A 23,337-nucleotide genomic window follows, 5' to 3' on the forward strand; every position below is an offset into this window, starting at 1 on the left:
TTCTAGAGATTGGAAATTAAAAAAAAAAAAAGAAGTTTTTATTTGTAGATGACATAATCGTCTACGTAGAAAATCCCAAAGAATACACCAAAAAACTCCTGGACCTAATAAGCAAGCACTGGAAGGTCATAGAAGATGAGGTTAATATACAAAATCAATCACTTTCTTATATACCAACAATAACCAATTAAAATTTGAAAAAAATTACAGTAGCACCAAAAACATGAAATATTTAGGTATTAATCTAACAAAATACGTACAGAATCTGTAGGGTGAAAACTACAAAACACTGATGTGTTTAATATTTTGTGTTCATGAATTGGAAGACTCAATATTTTTAAGATATTAACTCTTCCCAAGTTAATTTATAGATTCAATGAAATCTCAATCAAAATTCCAGTTAGCTATTAGGTAGAAACCAACAACCTGATTCTATATGGATGGGCAAAAGACCTAGAATAGCTAACCCTATGCTGAAGAAGAAAAGTAAAACTCAAGGACTCATAGTATCAGATTTTAAGGCTTGTTATAAAACTATAGCAATCAAGACAACATGATGTGAAAATAAGCACAATGATTCTTTGGACAGAATAGAAAAAAAGTAAAACTCAAGGACTCATAGTATCAGATTTTAAGGCTTGTTATAAAACTATAGCAATCAAGACAACATGATGTGAAGATAAGCACAATGATTCTTTGGACAGAATAGGGAGCTCTACAAATACAGTTGTCCTAGTTATCTAAAAAATATAGTGCTGCTATAACAGAAATGCCACAAGTGGATCGCTTTAACAAAAAGAAATTTATTTTCTCACAGTCTAGTAGGCCAGAAGTCCAAATTCAGGGTGTCAGCTCTAGGTGAAGGTTCTCTCTCTCCATTGGCTCTGGAGGAAGGTCCTTCTCATCAATCTTCCCCTGGTCTAGGAGCTTCTTTGCACAGGTACCCCAGGTCCAAAGAGCGCGCTCTGCTCCTGGTGCTTCTTTTTTGGTGGTATGAGGTCCCCATTCTCTGCTTACTTCCCTCTCCTTTTATCTCTTGTAAGATAAAAAGTGGTGCAGGGCACACTCCAGAGAAACTCCCTTTACATTGTATCAGGGATGTGACCTTAATAAGGGTGCTACAATCCCACCCCAGTCCTCTTTAACATAAAATTACAATCACAAAATGGGGGACAACCACACAATACTGGGAATCATGGCCTAACCAAGTTGACAAATATTTTAGGGGGGCACAATTCAATCCATGACAGTAGTCATTGATTTTTGACAAAAAGAATTAAAGCAAAAAGATTTTTTTTCTTAAATCAACAGATTGTGTTGGAACAATTAGATATCCAGATGCAAAATAAATAAATACATAGGTAGATAAATTAAAACCTAGACAGAAATTAGCTTAAGATAAATCGCAAACCCAAATATAAAGTGTAAAATTATAGAACTTCTGGAGGAAAACCTAAGAGAAAATCTTGGGTTTGTTAATGAATTTTTAAATACATTACCAAAAGCATGATCATTAAGAAGAACATTGTTAAGTTGTATTTTATTAAAATTGGAAGATTATGCTCTACTGAAGACACTTTGAGAGAATGGAAAACTAGCTTCAGACTGAGAGAAACACATGTCTGGTTAAGAACTTGCATCCAAATATACAAAAACTGTTAAAACTCAGTAATAAGAAAACAAACAACCCAATTAAAAAATGAGCAAAGGATCTGACTATACATCTCATCAAAGAAAATATATATAAATCACAAAAATTTTTCTTATCAAATGGAAATGGTATATTTAAGAATGCAGCCATCCTGACCCCAGCAGTGTCTCAGCCTTACATGGAAAAAGAGCAGCTATCTCCTGGGGAGTAGTGGTTAAAAGCTAGAGCTGTTAACCAAAACTTCAAATCCACCAGGCGCTCCTTGGAAACTCTATGGGGCAGTTCTACTCTGTCCTATAGGGTTTCTATGAGTCAGAATTGCCTCAATGGCAATGAGTTTGTTTGGGTTTTTTTTGGATCTCCTGGGGAAACTTTATCCTCCATTCCACTTCTGGTGCCAACCTACTAACTTTATGGAGTTTCCAATTCAAAGGTCTCCCTAAATCCCTGGGCTTTGCTTTAGCAATGGTTTGGCAGTGGAGGTGAGGGTTTCCACTAGTGACTGTTCAGCCTTGGTGCCAGCAATACAGAACCACAAGTGGACATAGTTTTTCTCTCACAATGGGTGAAGCCACATTACAAGAAATGTTGCCCCTTCTGGACCCTGCAAATTGATTACATAGTGTTTTCCACTACCTCTTAGTGTATAGGTAGAAACTTACCACTGTTGGAAATTTTTCAGGTTACTGATCAGTTGACTCCAGCACATCACTGCAGTCCTTGAAACTAATCTATGTCACATGTTGAGTTCTCCAGACTATTTGTACTTTGATAATAGCGTATCTTTGATTACCAAAAGTACTCTGCGAAGGACTACTTCACCTCACTCAACTCTTCCTGATCCACACACCTGGGACAGGCAGTTTGGTCATTGAATACAGTGTCCCCAGAAAGGAATAATCTCCCCTTGGGTCTTTCATGGGTAATAATCATGACAAAAAAGATGGGAAATTATAAAAATCTATTTTGAAAAGTCAAGATTCCATCTAGATGGTTATTTCTCCTAACAACAACTCCAGATTAGACTGGTTGGCTCACCCCACAAAGTGACAGCCTGATCACAAGGAAGCCTAGGGCATTTAAGCTTAATTTTGGTTAAGTTGGAGTCCCTGGGTATTCCGAAGGGTTAATTGCTAACCAAAAGATTGGAAGTTGGATTCAATCTAGAGGCACAACAGAAGAAATGCTTGGAGATTCTACTTCCAAGAAAGTAGTCATTAAAAATCCTATGGAGAACTGATCTACTCTGACACACATGGGGTTGCTATGATTTCAAATTGACCCAGTTGCAACTAGTTACTGGTTTATAAAAATGTTGTCTACCTCATGCACCTGAATCTCGCAGATGAAAGATCTGCATGTGAGCCAGGATTGCTTGGGAGAAAAAAAAAAGAGAGATGAAGTTATAATTACTGGAATTGAGCACCCAGATTTTGTGCGAGTGGATGGATAGTAACAACATAGCACTTGAGAAGGAAACACCTAGGCCTTCCAAGGAATGGAGGAGGAAGGGCATTAATGATGTTTGTCTTTCAAAGCTGTCCCTGGACTCTTCCTTCAGAAGAATGCTCCAGAGTAGACCTCCCAAACTGCTAAGAATGCCTTAAATTTAAAGGACTGCTGGGTCAGCCATCTTCTACCAGATGGATCTAATCATGATAACAGACAACAGGGAATGCTCCATCTCCTACATCCCTTCCCCAACGCAAAACTTCTGCATATCTTCCCCACCTTTCTTCTCAGTCATTAAGTGGGGCAGAAATATGCCACGTGGCTGATGGCATGGACACATAGGACAGATTGAAGTAAACAGCCCTCAAGCTGTCCTTCCAAAAACAAGGCATTAAATCCGGAGCCCTAAGGCAAAACACTGGTAACATAGTGGTTAAGGGCTTGGCTGCCAACCAAAAAGTGGCAGTTCAACCCACCAGCCACTTTAAGGGAGAAAAATATGGTAATCTGCTTCTGTAAAGATTACAGCCTTGGAAACCCTGTGGGGTAGTTCTACTCTGTCCTATAGGTTCACTATGAGTTGGAATGTACTAGACAGCAATGGGTAAAGCCTTATCAGCCAGCTGGTAGTCTATGCTGGAGGGATTGTTAACCTGTGCTCTGATTTACATAGGTTAACTTGGATGGCCCCACAAAAAATCATAAACACTCTCTTTCCGTGTGACTCCACGTACTCTCAGATTGTACTTCTTGTGTGAAAGCCTGGCATTGGCTTGCCTCCTACCTGAACACAGTGTGACTTACCCTTTAGAAGTAGTAAGAGAGACCTGCAGAATGATCACAGAGGTCAAGAGAATGGTGACCTTATGAGAAAATGGATTTAGAGACGAGGGGTAGATGTGTTCTGAGGCAATTCTTCGTGTGTTTTTATACGTCTTGTACAGTTCTTATCCTGGACTACCTTTTCAAGAACATTTTATAACAGACAGCCTTGGAAGATATAAAAAGTATCACTCCCCAGGACAGAAGACAGATTTGTTTTTGAACAAGATATTAAAGGTAATATGTCCTAGTGGGCAAAATTAGCCAGGTTTGCTAGCAGCCCCTTTGAAAGACTGGGCATTTACTAAACTTGATGTTCCTCAGCTGTGACGTAGGCACATTGTATATACAACATCCATAAGGGCTCCCTTCCATATTGCCACTGACAGGGTCTGGGAGAAAGGGGGAATTGATGCTAACGTGAAGCTCATGCTGCCTGCTATGCAGTGAGTAACAAGGCCCTTTGTCTCTGACCCAGCAGTCTTGTCTTCTGTCAGCATTTATGAAATGGTAGTGGGCTGACTGTTAGACCGCAATAGAGTAAATGCTTTGTAGTTTTTAATAATAACATAAATTTGACAGAATATAAGAAAGACAAATATCACACTAGTTTAAATAAGATAGATGTTTATTTATATCTCATTTAAATGTTCTGGCTGCTGTGTTGAAACTTTTTGATAAATTGATCGTGTCTTTTGTGCTAGTGCGGTATGCTATAGTGTCAGGGACCTGAGTGTGTTCCGTCTTGATTAGCCATCCCTGGTGTATTGGCTTACTAGACAATAACATCACAGAACATGGATTAGAGCAATCTATAATGAATTCTCTGGAGATATAGTAAAAAGAAGAAGGGTGTATCAAAAGTATATATTTAAATTATTTTAAATATTTAATGCCTGCAGAGAACACTGCTATAACATACAAATTGGTGGTCCATTGGGAAATGATGTTCTGGGGTCTAGACACCCTTGAGAATTCTTCATAATCTTTAGACATTTTTCTGCAGGGCACAGAGAGCATAAATATTCCATGGGATCAATAGCTGATTAACTTTTATACAACACTGTGGATAATACTTAGAGAAGTATTTAATACATAAATAAGTAAATTGATACACTAGCTTATGTAATAAAATAACTGTGAAAATATTTCCACTTAGAGGTAAGAATATAATAATCATAGGTTATGTGGTAGAGTGAGGTCCAAGTGCAGAGAAATGAAGTATCTGTGTGCTCTGTTCAGAACAATGTAGAAGAGTTAAACATTGCAGCATGATTTTGCCTATACAAACGTGTGTGTATATTGTTCTAAAGAAACCTTTTGGGATTTTAAATGTAATTGATGGACTTGTTTATGAATCAAAATATGAAAATATTAATGTTTCTGAAATATAAAGATATTTCCTCTTAGATATACTTTTAACCCGGTTTTGTTTCATTTTTTTACCATGAAAGCATTAACCTTTTTTTTTTCTCCAAATCTTTTCAGTTTTAATTTAGGGAAAATGGTGAAAAATGATGAATAGTATACAATAATAATTTAGCATTGAAACCCTTTTTCATCTTTAAAATTCACTGGGTGTTCATAATATCTAACAAACCCAAGTATAATTGCATTCACAGCTTTGAGTTCTAATGGTTTTATAATAGAAATATCCTAGGTATGATACTTGGTGTGTAGGATTGTTGAAGAAGGACAAAGTAATGATTTAACCTGATAAAATCCTGCTTTAGGTGTATTAGATATAAAAAACAAACAAATCCCATGCCATGAAGCCAAATTCGACTTATAGCGCCCCTATGGGGCAGAATAGAACTGCCCCGTAGGGTTTCCAAAGGGTGCCTGCTGGATTTGAACTGCAGACCTTTTGGTTAGCAGCCATAGCTCTTAACCACTACACCATCGGGGGTATTAGACATATGTGTTCTTATATTTGTTGTCATTGGGGTAATTTGTGTAAATGAGAAAAAATCTTATAGATAGCTTCACAATTGCCTGAATATGCAAATAATATTCAGGAAAAATAGCAGTCATTTCTTTTCACTCATATATGTCTACATTATTAGCACACGTGATTCTGGTAGTGGAACTCTAATTATTGTTTCTAACAAAATCATGCATGTGCTTTTTGTTTCCATTGAGGCTGCTTTCCCTCCCAGGAATACCTTGAATACCTTATCTCATGTCTTCATCTCCCACTAGGACCTGTCTTAGTATCCAACTTTTCCTCCCGTGCACTCCTGTAGATAATACGGAAAGCATCTTTGATTTGTTCTTAGATTTTTATTTTTATGTATGAACATGCCTTCTAAATAATAATGTATGTTATAGAGGTTTTAAGTAATTCTCTTAATATCATCAACACAGAAAGTATTGTATATATTGCCCATCGCAAAAACACAATCATTTTATGTGTTTGATGATGAAGACACATAGGAAGAAAATTTTCCCTAAAGAGATCATTAATCTTTTTTGTTGAAGAAATGCACTATAATTTGGCCTATAATTGTTTGTCCAAAATTTTGTAATTTTAAGAGGACAACTTCTGAAAATAGACTTTTTGGCTCTTAATCCATGATCTACAACTTACTAGCTGTGCAAACCTGAACAATTTTTGTTTCCTAATCTCACTGTGTCTCACTTAATATACGTCAAGTGTTAAGAATAGTACCTTTTTAATTGCCTGTTAGCTGGACATTCGAACACCCTTACTATAATATGGAATATATGCCTATTTCTCTATAAAATTTGTTTTTATTATAAAATTTGTCTCAACACTACGCTCAGTGATACATTATGACTTTGAAATTTACTGACTTCTTTTTTAGGTCATGCTGATCTCTACATTGTTCATGTGTTTGGTCTGTACTTCAGACAAACATCATGAAGGTAAGTATAAGGAATAAAAGCTGGTGGAAAGAAATTCAGTGTTAAAACATTCTGCTCCTACAAGTTTTTGCCTACAATTTTACGTAATTTTAATCATCTTTTTTTTTTTTTTCCTTGAACTCACTACCTTATCTTTAAAAAAAAAAAGTTATTTCTCTAGGCTTCCATATAGATTTGTCTTTATCTTTCTCTTCTTATTTTTTGCACCCCATACCATTTCCTAAACACTTGTGTTTCTTGCTATCCATACCATTACCAGATTCTTCATGCTGATTTTGTATGGGGTATGAAGTGGGGAGGGTGGCGAATGACATCAAGATGAATATGAGCCTACTAACAAGAACAGCAAATAAAATTATCCCCTATGTCTCGTATTTTCTTATCTAAAATCAGGTCAAGGAGTCCTGGTGGCAATGATTGAGCACTTGGCTGCTAACAGAAAAGTCAGCAGTTGGAATTCACTGGAGACTCCTTGGGAGAAAAAAAATATAGAACTTTTTTCTATGCTTTATAAGGCCGTCTAATGTATTCACATGAAAACCATCTATAATGACTTCCATTATAAGAGTTATTCTCTGATAAAATTGCAAATTAAATTTTAATGCTCTGTCCAGGCACCCTGGAAACACTATTTTCTTACTGGCATCACCATCTGTAAAAATGATTGAGTATTATTTTATCTGAAACAGTGCTTTGCTAACTTTAAACACTAGTTATGACTGTTATTCTTTCGCAGGAGTCAAGTGTTGTGTGGGGAGTTGCTGCTATTGTTGTTTATTTTTTCCTGTTCAGACTTGGTAAAAGTCAGAGGACTGTAATGAGAAACCATACAAGAGTGACAGTTTTTGTCCTAGCAGGTTTGACTGATGACCTGCAATTGAAAGTTGTGTTATTTATTTTCTTGCTTTTCACCTACTTGTTAAGCATTACTGGCAATCTGATCATTATCACGCTCACCCTGCTGGATACTCACCTCAAGACCCCCATGTACTTTTTCCTTCGGAGTTTTTCCCTGCTAAAAATTTCCTATACTACTACTTGCATTCCTAAACTCCTGGTTATCATGGCAACTGGGGACAAAACCATTTCCTATAACTGTTGTGTCACTCAATTGTTTTTTGCTTTCCTTCTTGGAGCGTCTGAATTTTACCTGCTGGCTGCTATGTCCTATGACCGCTATGTGGCCATCGGTAAGCCCCTGCATTACACAACCATCATGAATAGGAAAATCTGCATACAGCTTGTCCTCAGCTGTTGGCTTGCTGGGTTCTTTGTCATCTTTCCACCACTCATCTTGGGCCTTGACCTCGACTTCTGTGCCTCCAACACAGTTGATCATTTCTACTGTGATGCTACACCCCTCCTGCAGGTCTCCTGTTCAGACACACAGCTCCTGGAGACAATGGCTTTTATCTCAGCCATGGTGACACTCTTGGTCACATTGGTAATGGTGATAATATCATATACCTGTATTGCCCTGACAATTCTGAAAATCCCTTCAACTAGTCAGAGGAAAAAGGCTTTTTCCACCTGCTCTTCTCACATGATTGTGATCTCCCTTTCTTATGGCAGCTGCATCTTCATGTATGTTAAACCCTCAGTCAAACAGAGAATATCATTGTCCAAGGGAATTGCGGTGCTCAATACCTCAGTTGCACCACTTCTGAACCCTTTCATCTATACTCTAAGGAACCAACAAGTGAAAAAAGCCTTCACAAATTTGATGCACAGAATTATCTCTTTTTCAAAGAACTGAGTACAGTGTTGCATTATATAAAGGAAATAAAATATGGAGTCTGAACTAAGATCAATTACCCATTAAGACCTTTCAATACATAGTTCCCTCCTTTTCTTTTTTCTTCCATTTCTGTGATATTCATATTTATCCCCTTTCAAGCTTTGCTTTTTATGAAAGACATTATTCCAAGAAGCTAATTTTCATTTTCTTCTTCATTAGAATTTTTTTCCTCATCTCACTATCCTGTATTTATAAATGATTCTTTGTGATAAGTTACAACATATTTAAAACTAATATTCTTTGATGATGCTTTTGTCCTACTATCAATTCACTGTTTTATTCTATTTAAATAAATTAAAAAAATTTGTAGCATAGGTTCACCATCAGTGGTAATGTTCATCTCTGAAAACGTTTATTAAAAAACCTCATTGTTGTTTTAAAGTGTCTTCTATAGAAACTATTACTATATGAAAGATATTTACATTTATAATTATTTTCAAATATAGTCGAGAGAAAATTTGTTACCTTACTGGTTTAGTTTTAAAATGAATAATGGAATGCAATATTTAATCACCTTCCAATTAACTTGGGATACTTCTGAAGCCAGCTGAAAACTACTTGGTAAATCATTGTTAAATAAGAAAACAGTGCTTGGTTGGTGAATGTATTTTGTTCAGAAATTGTCTGATATTGTTTTAGATATAGATGTATACATATATCTATATGTACCAGTGATGCCAAAATAGTAGAAGAAACAAACCCTTCTCTGAAGGAAGAATTTTCTGAGGTCACAATTCATTACAGGTATCTGAAATCAATTTCTGTGTCACAATCAAAATTTGACAAAATGAAATATAACAAAAAAATCTTTTTCATGTAAATAGTATTTCATGGTATTTTTTGTTCCAAAAGTACGTGTGTATTATGCTATAATATTGTATTTACTTACATATTTTAAACTTAGGGCCTTGATTTGAAAAAAAAATTTTTTTTGAAAAAAATACTGTCTAAAGGGGCAGATTAAGTATAACCAAGGAGGAAAATACTTACGAAATTAACAGGAGAATTTTCAGGTTTCTGTAGAATTTGTAGGAAGAACTGGATTTAAAAGATCAAGAATATGATTTCAGGAATAAATGGCTATTCAAACAGGTGATTATTTTTCTTGATCATTTGGCATACATTTTCTTCCATTTTGAGAAAGTAGATCTAAAGATTGTAGAGCACTATCAAATGTTTAGAAATTCTAGCCCAGAAAATTGAAAACAATATAACATTTGAGATAATCTAACAAAAGTAAAAACTAAGGTTCTCTCAGTATTAAGAGTAGGTTTGATCTGTTATGTGACAATCAGAGTATGTTTAAAATATACTGCCCAAATGAAACTATTAACTGAGCCACTCTAAAATGATTGATTTATATATTTTAAATGTCTGCCATCTATTAGTTATTTATCATAAAATATGCTCTGTAACTTTTATTTTCTAAATTGTCTTCCCCACTTCCGCTTCTTCCCACCCGCAGGCAGAATAGTTTCGTTATCTGTCCTCTCCGATACGTCTTTGGTCTGTGATATATCACCTCGCATTTTATCAGTTAGAACCACTACCATTTGTGACTGAATGTTGAATCGCCAGGTAACTTATTACCACAGTTTTGTTTTGTTTTGCGTTTGATTGAGTCTTTAGCAAGCAACACAGCGTCTTAATGTATGTGGTGAAACTTATTTCTTGAGAGAGCTTTCACCTGAAATGATGAAATCCTGTATCCTGAAATGCTTTCTGTTTTCCCAATCTAGTTGGCTAGGCAAAACAACAATTGTGAGATAAAAATGAGATCTATATTTTGTTATAAACTATATTACTTGCTGAGCAAATATATAATCCAAGAATCTGGACTATATGAAGAAGAATGGGGCATCAAGATTGGAGGAAGGCTCATTAACAATATGCGATATACAAATGACAGACACAACTATTCTTGTTGAAAAGGAAGAGGGCTTGAAGTACTTACTGATGAAGATCAAAGACTGCAGCCTTCAGTATGGATTGTACCTCAACATAAAACAAAAATCCTCACAACTGGACCAATAAGCCATAGCATGATAAATGGAGAAAATATTGAACTTGCAAAGGATTTCATGTTACCTGGATCCACAGTCAACTTCTATGGAAGCAGCAGTCAAGAAATCAAACAATACATTGCATTGGGTGAATCTGCTACAAATCACCTCTTTAAAGTATTGAAAAGCATAGATGTCGCTACGAGGACTAAAGTGCAACTGACCCAAGCCCTGGTATTTTCAATTGCCTCATATGCAAGCGAAAGCTGGTCAATAAATAAGGAAGACCAGAGAAGAATTGATGCCTTTGAATCATGGTGTTGGTGAAGAATATTGAATATACCATGGACTTCCAGAAAAACAAACAAATTTGTCTTGGAAGAAGTATAGCCAGATTGCTCCTTAGAAGTCAGGATGGCAAGACTTCATCACTTCATGTACTTTGGACTTGTTATCAGGAGAGATCTTTCCCTGGAGAAGGACATCATGCTTTGTAAAGTAGAGGGTCAGAGAAAAAGGAAGGTCCTTGATGAGATGGATTGACACACTGGTGCAACAATGGGCCCAAACATAGCAATGATTGTGAAGATGGCACAGGACTGGGCTGTGCTTTGTTCTGTTGTACATAGAGCTCCTATGAATTGGAACTGACTGGATGGCACCTAACAACAACAACAGCAACAGTAACATATTTTGTTAAATACCCATTAAATTGCAGACATTGCTAGGAGTTTTATGTAAATCAAATAATTATTAGAACAAAAATATGATTAAAAATAATTTTTAGCTTTATGTATAAGAGGAAAAGTTATCTCAGAGAGGTTATGAAAATTTTTGACACAGAAGCAAAAAAAAAAAAAAATCTAGTCAAAACACTTACTCGGGCATGTATGACTTCAAACATTTACTCTTTGCATTACTCCAGTTGAGGAGTAATCCTGGTTTCTTTTAAACACTTACCCTAAGTCTAGATTCCTGGTAAAGGGCTTTTTTTTTTTTTTTTTTTTTAGTGAATACTGAACACTGAGTTGAAAAATATGAGTATTATCAATATTACTTCATTGCTTGTAATCATGCCTACCTGAAGCTTCCATGCTGCTCCCTTCTGCTTCCTAATACCTTGTCGCCTCAAGGTTGGTAAGTTTATCGGGAGACTTCTAAGTATCCAAATAAAGTATCGAATTTCTTAAGAACACCATCTGTCCTCTTAGGGCAGTTAGTCACTATTCCTTGGGCAGCTACTTTCATAGCACTTGCTTTTTTGAATAACTCAGTGGCGTCTATCTTTCAAAGGTAAATTCTAATTTGTCAGTCAAATTGCCCATAAAATTAATTTTCCCAAAATAAATTCTGATAGAAATGTAGTTCTCTATCTCATGATGGGTGCAGGCAATCTTTTGTTCATTCAGCCTATTCATCTTTCAGAATTTGAATAAAATGTCCAGGATGGAAAAATCCTTGTTATTCCAAAGAGACATGTTGAAACTTCCATGCCCTGTTTCAACAGACATATGAAATTTTGTTCAGTTTAACACTAACATAAAATGCCCTCTCCTCCAAATAAAAAAATTTTGTAATTTTTTTTTTTGGACACACGACTTCAATATTTTTACCAAGTTGAAAATAATTTGAGGTTAAATCATTTGGCATTTTTCTATGATTAGAATCTTTAAAGTTTATAATCATTTTTCCATAAATATGAATTCCATGTTGAAATCTAGCCTTTATCTGAACACTTCAAATTGTATTTTACTAACTTTTTGAATAAATGTCCCATTCATAGTGCTGCCTTTCTCCCAAATGGCATAATCACTATATTCAGATATTTGAAAAAATCTTTATTGATTTTTCATTATTTGGTCATAATTTGAAATTTTTAGTTGTAGCTTTACTCTTGTTTCAGTTACTCAGTTTATTTTTATACCTCATTCATATTATTTACTGAATGCAGAAATGAGTTTTCAACTGTGATTTAATACTTGAAATATTCTATTTCTAACAAATATGCATCCTTGCTTTTTTTGTAATCTGAATTTAGAAGGAGTCAACCATTTCCTACCTGAGTGTTTGCTTCTTTTGATTAAAAACTTAGCTAAAATGTAACTTCTCCAGGCTGGACTTCCTCATCCACAAAATATAAAATCTAATCTTTTACTCTACTACATCACCTATTTTGATTCTTAATGAGATTTAACATTTTATGATACTTTTCCTTTTTTATTGATTTATTTCGTTGCTTTCAGTAGAATGTATGCACCATTAGAACAGGTGATTTTATCTGTCTATTTTATTGTTCATCCATTTTGTGGAGTAAAAAGCTTGACACACAGTGAACATTCAAAAATAATTTTTTTTTAATGATAAATAGTGGATAAGTAATAATGTTTCATTTTACAAAGATTTTATTTTACATGGATCCACAATCAATGTCCACGGAAGCAGCAGTCAAGAAATCAAACAACATATTGCATTGAGCAAATCTGCTGAAAAAGGCCCCTTTAAAGTGTTAAAAAGCAAAGCTATCACTTTAAGGACTAAAGTGTGCCTGACTTAAGCCATGATATTTTCAATTGGTCCATGGTTGGAATACAAAGGTTTGTGATTTTAACCTACCAGCAACTCACTCCATGGAAAAAAGATGTGGCAGTCAGCTTTCATGAAGATTACAACCTTGGAAACCTTATGGAACAGTTCTACTCTGTCCTATAGGGTCACTGAGTCAGAATAGACTAGACGTTAATGAGTTTAATGGGTTTAGCAGGTGCCTTAGTTATCTAGTATTGCTATAACAGAAATATCATACATGGATGAATTTAAGAAACAGAAAATTTTTTTCACAGTTTAGGCAACTAGAAGTCTGAATTCAGAGTGCAGGGATGAGGGGAAAGCTTTCTCCTTCTGTGGGCTCTGGGGGAAGATCCTTGTTTCTTCCGTTTACTTTGTGGTTTCTTGGAGATCTCTATGTGTTTTGGCATCTCTCTTACCCCATCTCTGCTTGCTTGCTTGTTTAATCTCCTTTGTATCTCAAAAGATACACCCCGCATTAATCCTGCCTCATTAACATAACAAAGACAACACATTTCCAAATGGGATTATAACCACAGGCATAGAAATTAGGATCTGATCCACAACACATATTTTGGGGGGACATTATTCAATCTATACAGCAGAAAAGATAGGGAATAGTACATCTACCCCATTTTTCAGAAGCAAAAGTTCTATAGTATGCTACTATATACATATAACTTATTTATGTTTTAAATATTAAATTTAAATATAAAATTATAAGATTTATGTACTGTTTTTGTTGTTCGGTTGGTTCCAAGGCATAGCACTCCTATGTACAACAGAATGAAACGTCCGGCCCTATGCCATTCTCACAATCGTTGTTATGCTTGAGCGTATTGTTGCAGCCACTGTGTCAATATAATAAAAACTGTATCTCTTCATCTGTGCAAAAAGAAATAAATAAAAGAAACTTCAGAAACCAATAATATTGGATACCTGCAGTGAGTGAGTTAGAATGGGGCCGAAAAATACAGAAGAAATGAGTATATTGTCTGCTGACTATTAGAAACATGTTAATATTTCATATACTCAAAAAAAGAATTAATATAAATCAATAGATTTGGAGTAAAACCTAATTTTTAATGTAAGGAGAAACAAATGAGCAAAATCATATTTTAAATAATTATTGTGACCACCCCAAAGAAGAAAAATAAAAAGAACTCACCCCAAAAGCTTTTGAACACAGTATTTGGAATATGTTTTTAAACAAAAATGAAAGGAACCCTAAAGATATTAACTCAAATTACTAGGCTTCACTTCAACAAAGCAATGGGTAGGATTATCCTAATGACTAATGATGCTAAGCTTCTTTTCATGTGCATATTTACCAACCATATTTTTTTTTTTTGCTAAAGTGTTTGAGTTTTTTTCTCATTTTTTATTGGGTTGTTTTCTTCTTATTATGTTACTGAGTTTGAAGAGTTCTTTATGTGGTAGTGATAAACCAAAAACTAAAGCCACTGATGTGAAATCAATCCTGCCTCATAGCAACTGTATAGGACAGAGTAGAACTGCCCCATAGGATTTTCAAGGCTGTAATCTTTATGGAAGCAAACTGCCACATCTTTCTCCCACAGTGATTGGTGGGTTCGAACCGCTGACCTTCAGTTAGCAGCTGAGTGCTTAATCACTGTGCCACCAGGGCACCTTGTATTAGAGATATAAATCCTTTGGCAGATATATGATTTGCAAATATTATCTCCCAGCTTATAATTTGCCTTTTCATTCTTTTAACAGTGTCTTTCAAAAAGCAGGAGTTCTTTTTAACAGTGATGAAACTCCACATTTTTTTTTTCTTGTTATTCCTTTGATGTCATATCTAAGAGACAGTTGCCTATCTCAAGGTCACGAAATTTCCTGTTATGTTTGCTTCTAGAAGTTTTACAATTTTAAGCTTTATCTCTAGGTCCATAATTCATTTTAATTTTTGTGTACGGTACGTGTTACAAATCAGAGTTAATTTTATTTTCACTTATGGATATCAGTTGTTTAAGCACTATTTGCTGAAAGGACTATTATTTATCCACTGAATTACAAAAATAGAACTCTAAGAAATAAAAAGAAAAGAGAAAATAAATAAAAACAAAAGTTTATTCTTGGAAAAGATAAATAAAATTAGAACATTCTAGTCAGAATGATCAGGGAAAAATGAGCAGATGCAAGTTACTGATTTCTGAATCAAGAAAGGAAACACCACTATAGATTCCACAGATATTAAAAGAATAACAAGGAGATATTATGAGCAATTTTATGCTAAGTAATTAGATAATTTAGATGAAATGGGCAAAAATACTTGAAAGATACAACCTTTCAAGGTCAACCAATAAGAGCTAGATAAACCAAATAGCTCTACATCTATTAAAGTAATTCATTTGTAGTTAATAACCTCCCCACCTGGGGAAAAAATCTAGGCCCAGGTGACTTCACTGATTAATTTTACCAAAAGTTATAGAAAAATAATACCAGTTAAACACATATTTTTCCCAAAAAATTAAGGGAAGGGAATACGTCCCAGCTCATTCTATGAGACCAGCATTACCCTGATACCGAAACCAGATATGGACATTAAGAGACACTAAAAATATAGCCAATATATCTTATAGATACAGAAATCCTAAATGTAATTTGATCAAGTTGCATACAACAGTATATAAAAGTGATAACATATCATGACCGAGTGGGGTTTGTCTCTTGAACGCGTTGTTGCTTTAACATTAGAAACCAAATCAATGAAATTCAGTGTATTAAAAACTAAAAAAAAGAAAATTTCTTTCAAACAAACTCACAAAAATAATTTGATAAAATTCAGCATCCACTGCTAAGAAAAACTCTGAGCAAACTAAGAACATAAGGGAACTTCATCGTCATTAAGGTCATTCAGCAATGACCTATAGCAAAGATCGTAGTTCCATTGAAAAGCTGAACGCTTTCCCCTAAGATGAGGAAAAAGACAAAGATGTTCACCCTCCCTATTTCTAGTCAACATTATCCTGGCTGTTCTAGACAGTGAGTGCAGTTAAGTCAAGGAAATGAAATAAAAAAATCCAGATTGGAACACATTTATATGCAGATGGCATGATTGCAATGTAGAAAATCTAATGGAATCTACAAAAATGTAAGTAGGACCAGTAAATGAGCTCAGCAAGTTTGCAGAGTCGATGCAAAAATTAATCATATTTCTATCAACTATCAAGGAAAAAATGTAAATTAAAAAAAATTGAAAACAATTCTATTTTCAAAAAAAATAAACCTTGAAATAATTAGGGATAAATCTGACAAAAGATGTGCAATACCTGTACACAACATTGCTACACAACATTGCTGCAAAGATGAACAAGACCTAAATCATGGAGCAACATATTGTCTTCACGGGTCAGAAGACTCAATATTTTTCAAGACATTAAGTTTTCTGAAATTGATAGTTTCAATGCAACCCTGATCAAAATCTCTGAAGGATTTTTTCCGTAGAAATTATAGAATAACAAGCTGATTCTTAAATTTATATGGAAATGCAAAGGAGCTAGGATATCCAAAATAACTTTGGACAAGAAGAACAAAGTTGCAGGACTAAAATGACCTGATATTAATCCTTATTATAAAGCTGCAATAATCAATACAGTGTGACATTGTACAAAAGCATCGATGGAACTGAATATGGAGTACAGAAATAGACCACTTCTATATAGATTACTGATTTTTTTGACAAAGATTCCAAGGCAGATCAGTGGAGAAAGGATAGTTTTTTTCACAGAGTTATTCTAATGTTTGTGTCTCTTGTGTAAGAGCAGTAGATTTCGGCTGCCTTTCAACTCTTTGAATTCCTATAATAGATCTGAATCTTGCTTAAGAATGGATGGCAGTAAGCATATTCTTTTCATATTCAAACACCAGTAAGTCTTTCTGGATTTGCTTTTGATGATTTTTGTGTTTTGAGTTATGACAAAATGATCCCTTTGAGGGGACTTAGCTTAATAACATTTCAGAGCATTTCAAGATAATATATGTAACAAATCTATTCTTACTCAGTTTGAGTTTTTTTTTTTTTTTTAAATAAAATACCATTCACATTCTTCAGATATTTAAATCATCCTATGCAGGTCACAAACCAAATATACCACCAGAATTTTTCCATATTCCAAAAAGAAACACTCCCTTATAATCAAAGCTCTTATACGTGGATACTCAGAATATATCACAGCAATACACCATATTTTATACATCTGTCTGACAGAGACTGGAGGAATCCCCAAAACTGTAGCCCCTGGAGGCACTGTTAATGCAGAACTGAAATGGTTCCCAAAGCCCACTCTTCAGACAAAGATTAGTCAGGACTATAAAACAAAAAATAATACACGTGAGGAATGTGCTTCTTAGTTCTGTCAGCTATAGGAGAACAAATGGGTTGCTCCTGTCCAGAATGAAGAGGCAGGAAGGGACAGGAACTGGTCTAATGGACACAGGGAACCCGGGTTGAAAAGGGGGAGCATGCTGTCACATTGTGGGGGTTGTTGCAATTAAAGTCACAAAACAATATGTGTATAAATTTTTCTATAAGAAATTAACTTAGCTATAAACTTTCAACTAAAGCAAAAACAAACAAGCAAAAAAAAAAAAAAACCCTCATTTTAAGAGAATCTCTTTGCAGTATTCAAGCTTTTTATCCATTAAACCCATTGCTCTCGAGTTGATTCCAAATCATAGCGACCCTACAGGACAGAGTAGAACTGCTCCCATAGGGCTTCCAAGGAGTGGCTGGTGTGTTCAAATTTCTGACCTTTTGGTTAGCAGGCCTCCTAAATTATTTTTTTTTTGTGCAAGTAAGAAAAATTTTCTTATTGGAGAAAACTAGCCTGGCAGATTTTCTCAAATTATATCAGGACTGTGAAACAACTGGTTCTCTTGCTGAAAGTTTCCTAGATTTTAAAACATAAGCAGTGTCATTTGATGTACTTTTTAAACACTTTAGAAAAATAGGTTGTTTTTTTTTTTTGTATTCAATTAGTACTTTCTGAATACCAGTCTCCAGGGTTTTTTTTTTTTTTTTTCCCCTATCTTCTTCTGTTTGGTAATTTCAGTAGATTCCCTTGTGTCTACTGAGCAAAAAGATAAAACTGTAGCTTCACTAGAATTATGTTATATATTAAGTTTCTGTACTTAAAGATAGGTTTTTAAAGATTTTGATCTTTGATATAACACTTATAGTTAAGGATTAAGGAAAATATTCAACTAATTTAACCAAACTGAAAAGGATGATAAAAAAAAATACCATTCTTTAAATACCTGAATCCTGAGATGTGTAATGAAAGTGAGCCCAAGTGGAAGTGAGAAATCTTTTGAAAAAATAATTATCATATTTCATTTGAATTCTTCTGAAGAAATCACTGATATTTAAGTTTCCCTTAATAATCGGATAATGTATTTAACATTATAATCATACTTTGTTAGCCTGTAGATTCTACCATGTACCATAACAAAAATATAAATCTCAATATACCCTGTGCAAGGTAAGTCAATTTGTAATTTTAACTTGTCTTTCTCTTAATCGGAAGTTAAAAAATTTTGGACCTTCAAGTCAGGTTATTAAATTTGTTCTGAAGTTGTCCTATTTGATATTTTCCTTTTGATGGAGAAGTAAAAATTTCTATGTAATTTTACCATAAGTTTTATACTATATAAAAAGTAATATCACAAATTTTTAGTATATAATGAGTCTGTGATTTTATCTATTACTATAAACTAGGAGTTTCATAGGATGAACTACGGGGGGAAAATTTAGGTTTTGAAGAAGTTTAATCCCGAAGCCTCATTTAGGCACATGTGGCTAACAGAAGATTATTGGCTACCTTCTAAAAACTCTCTTTAAAACCAGAAGATGGTAATATTAGGAGTCCTAGAGACTGACAAGGGCAGGTGTACATGTTTAAAATAAATGTAATTCCCTAATAAAATCGTGTGACTACAGCAATTTATGACTTCATTTGTTTAAAATATTAAAAATTCATTACTGCTTATTGTGGTTTTAACAAACACATTTGTACACAGTTCAAGGTTGAAGATAATTATTTGCTTAGCAAAATTGGAAGGTAACAGTTAAAAAAAAATCATAAGATAAAGAAACAATGCCTTTACTAGTAACATTTAGTCTACCATATCATAAATATTCCACAGAATAAAAGAAGGTAGATTTATATTTTTATTATAATAGAAGAGTTATTAATGAAAAATACTGAAAGAGTAATCAAATAGAAATATTTTTATGGTTGAATACAAGGGCTAACGTGATCTTGGAAGATAAGACTGGGGGAAAGCAATCACATATATTTCAGGCAAAGATTCTAGGGACTCAGCAGCTTTAAAAAGAATAATGTTAATTTACTTAGAAGAACAGAGGTATATATTAGAACAACTTAAGAGGAAAGGAAAATGATTTACGTAGCATTTGATTTTTTCTATTATAATTTCTATATAAAAAAAGAAGAAGAAATAGAGAAAATATAAACGAAAGCCTTCATTATTGCCTGGTGATTCTGAAAATAAGTCAAAGAACTTTGCTAAAGTGCAAAGCAAATAATTATGAAAAATAAATTCTAATTAGCTATGGAGTATTGCTGTAGCACTTACCAGTGACAAGGACTAAAACTAGTGCTTAAAATAATTTTACATGCAAATTAAAAGATGCTACTTCTTAATGTAACTTGCATAACCATAAGGAATATGAAACCATTAGAAATGAAATAAAGTAAAAAGGAAAGCAAAATGTAAGCATACCTATTTTAACTTTCCTATTCCTGTTTCATTTCCCAAGGTATACAGATCTGAGGCATTGTTAATGATTTACTAGGAAGGTTTTTATGTATTCAATCTAAAAGTCTCTGATAAAGTCTAGGAAGAGGTTAGAATAACTGAAAGTAATACCAAAAAAAAAAAAAAAAAAAAGTAGGAAAAGCAAATATAAAATAGAACTTGATGAGAAACAAATGCAATTAACAAATTAATTGAGAAATTAGCTAGATTCTGAAATAGGGAAAAATAGATATTTAGTCCATTGGGATAAAGTATTTGAAAGATGGGTAATTAACACTTGCCAAATTACAGAGCTAAAATCAAATGACTGCTAAGCCCCCTGTTGAATGGTAAGTAGGGCTGAACTCAAGTTTGGACAAGGGAAGAACCTTGAGGCATTCTTACAAAGGTGACTGATAAATCGGAAGATATGTTCATTTTGATGAACTCTAATAAATCGATTTGTGAAAATATTTGCATCTAGGTAAATCTCTAATATGGTTCTTTCTATGAGTGAGAATGAAAAACAGAAATCTCTTCTTACGTGTGATCTTGCCTTTTATTTTCTCTGGATTTGGTAGGACAAAAGAGAAAAGAAGAACCAGTCAGTGGACATAGAGTTCGTTCTTCTTGGGCTAACTGATGATCCTCTGATGCAAACGGTGATTTTCCTGTTTCTCTTTCTCAACTATGTTTTGAGCCTGTTGGAGAACTTGTCCATCATCCTCCTCACGCTGCTGGATCCTCACCTCAAGACGCCAATGTATTTCTTCCTCCGAAATTTCTCTTTTTTAGAAGTTTTCTTCACGACGGTATGCGTTCCACTGTTTCTGACTACCATTTTGACTGGAGACAAAACAATTTCCTATAATGGTTGTGCAGCTCAATTATTTTTCATCCTTTTACTGGGAGTTACAGAGTTTTACCTTCTGGCCGCCATGTCCTATGACCGCTACGTTGCCATCTGCAAGCCGCTGCATTATCCCATCATCATGAGCAGCAGAGTGTGCTACCAACTTGTGCTCAGTTCTTGGGTAACTGGATTCCTAATCATCTTTCCCCCTCTGGTCTTGGGACTCCAGCTGGATTTTTGTGCTTCCAAAACTATTGATCACTTCCTGTGTGATACTTCTCCTATCCTGCAGATCTCTTGAACAGATACTCGATTAATAGAATTGATGGCCTTTGTCTTAGCTGTAGTGACACTGGTGGTCACGTTGTTGTTAGTAATCCTCTCGTATACATACATCATCAAAACTATTCTAAAATTCCCTTCTGCTCAACAATGAAAAAAGGCCTTTTCCACCTGTTCCTCACACATGGTTGTTGTCTCCCTTACTTACGGGAGTTGTGTCTTTATGTACATGAAACCATCAGCAAAAGAAAGGGTGACTTTAACTAAAGATGTAGCTGTGCTCAATACTTCTGTTTCCCCTTTACTAAACCCCTTCATTTATACCCTAAGGAACCAGCAGGTGAAAGAAGCCCTCAAGGATATGCTTCGAAGAGTTTGTTATTTTCGAAATGAGACAAAATTTTGACATAAAAAACATGCTATTGAATTAGAAAACTGCATACAACTTTCAATTACATTAGTTCACATCTGCATCATTTTTCTTCTCAACAATTTTATCATATTATGTTTTCTATATCTGCCTCTTCACCCTTCTATGTTCTTCTGAGTACATCTTGGCCTAGAAATATATATTATCATAAATGATACTTTTGTGTACTGAATGCTTTATAAAAATGGACCTTGATAAACACGCTTAGTTAATTATATGTCTATATCTCTATATATGCACTGAATCTGCTCTTAAGCAGTTTTCATTGTTAAAACTTTAGTCTGAGACAAACACAGAATCTGATAATTAGCATATAATGTAATTAGCATTATGACAGAAAAGTGGTAAAAAATCTGCTTAATTTTAAAGATCAACATAGCCCTCCCAAAGGAACCATCACTTATGCTGGACCTTGAAATATAAATAAGAAAATAAAAGGTTCAAGGTGCTGTAACGAGAGGTATAAAAAATGCAAAGAAATGGAGATTCTATTGAAAAAGTTTCACCTGGATAATTACAATGATTAAGAATATGGTATTTGTAAACATTAACGGTTGTTGTGTTAGATAGAAATAATTGACCCCCAGGCTTTGGTTCTAGTTGTTTAAATTACTTTACAGTCTCTTAGACCTACAAATGATAGCGACCCATTTAAGGTACGATTTATTTAAAACTCAGTTTTGGGATTTTTCCATATATTTTTTACATTTTGCAAATTAAAAAAATTTAATAAATTCTACTTGAGTCAATTTTAATCAATTTCATTATTAATGTATGTGTTGATACAATGGCATACAATAATTCTAAACCAAGGCATTTGGACAACTATACAAACCTGTGTAACAATAAAGATAACATTTATATCATCTTAATTCCTTTTGTTTCTTCCCAGTCATTTCCCCTCTACCATTGGATCCAGGCACCCACTGATATTCTTTCAGTCACTGTAGTTTTGCCTCTTCTAGAACTTCTTATAAAAGAAACCATACAGTATGAACTTTATGTCTGGATTCTCTTGCTCAACACAATGTTATTGAAGTTCATCTATCCTATTGCATACGTCTGTATTCAATTCCTTTTGACTTACATAATTTAGTAGAATCTCTGGTGCCCTTTGCCAGTGCCAGCTTTCCCTCCAGAGCAACATTGATCAAACAACTAGGCACCATAGCCTACCCAAGTGATAAAAAATTAACCATTAAACTTGTGAAGAAACACCATTTGCAATTTTGTTGCTCATTTTAGGTATGCATCCAAAAAAAAAAGTGCATATCAACCCCAAATTGACTGTCTACTTTTTTTCTTTTTTTTAATGTGATAGTCTCCAAAACTCAATCTGCTTTTCTATTTTGTGTTTGCAGCTCATTTGATCTCTTGGTGTTTTCACCCATAAAGAGCTGCTGTAGAGTAATACATTGTTTTTCTCTTTCTGTCTTTACTAACACCACCATTAACAAGCCTATTTGCTTTTACAGTTACATGGCCAAACGTATATGGGATCACAAAATATTATCATCATAGGAAACTACGAAGTTTACAAATTCTATCAGCATGAGTTCTGTGTCAGTTAAGGTTCCATCAGGAAAGCAGAAGTGCTTTAAGTGCTATGGGAATAAAGCGTGAAATACAGGAATTAAAGTTTTAAGAATTTTGGAAGAGCTGGGAGAGCAAAAGTCCAGAAAATTGCTGTAGAAAGTTTCAGGAGGAAACTAATACTGAAGATCTCAGGATGAAGCCCACAAGAGACTTGTTCTGAAAAACTTAGTGGAAAATGTTAGTGATTCTCGACCATCTCTGAAACAGACC

The 23,337-nt window shown here is 34.4% G+C and overlaps 1 protein-coding gene and 1 pseudogene across 1 annotated transcript; both read left to right on the forward strand.

The window, feature by feature from the left end:
- Positions 1-7,631: 7,631 nt before the first annotated feature.
- LOC126075531 (olfactory receptor 6C74-like) lies at positions 7,632-8,570 on the forward strand. Its single transcript, XM_049883373.1, has one exon. The coding sequence runs from the start codon at positions 7,632-7,634 to the stop codon at positions 8,568-8,570; it is 939 nt and encodes a 312-aa protein (XP_049739330.1).
- Positions 8,571-10,175: 1,605 nt separating this feature from the next.
- Positions 10,176-21,507, forward strand: LOC126076348 (olfactory receptor 6C6-like; annotated as a pseudogene).
- Positions 21,508-23,337: the final 1,830 nt, after the last annotated feature.

This window comes from Elephas maximus, chromosome 4, assembly GCF_024166365.1.
Source record: "Elephas maximus indicus isolate mEleMax1 chromosome 4, mEleMax1 primary haplotype, whole genome shotgun sequence".
NCBI classification, from domain to species: domain Eukaryota; kingdom Metazoa; phylum Chordata; class Mammalia; order Proboscidea; family Elephantidae; genus Elephas; species Elephas maximus.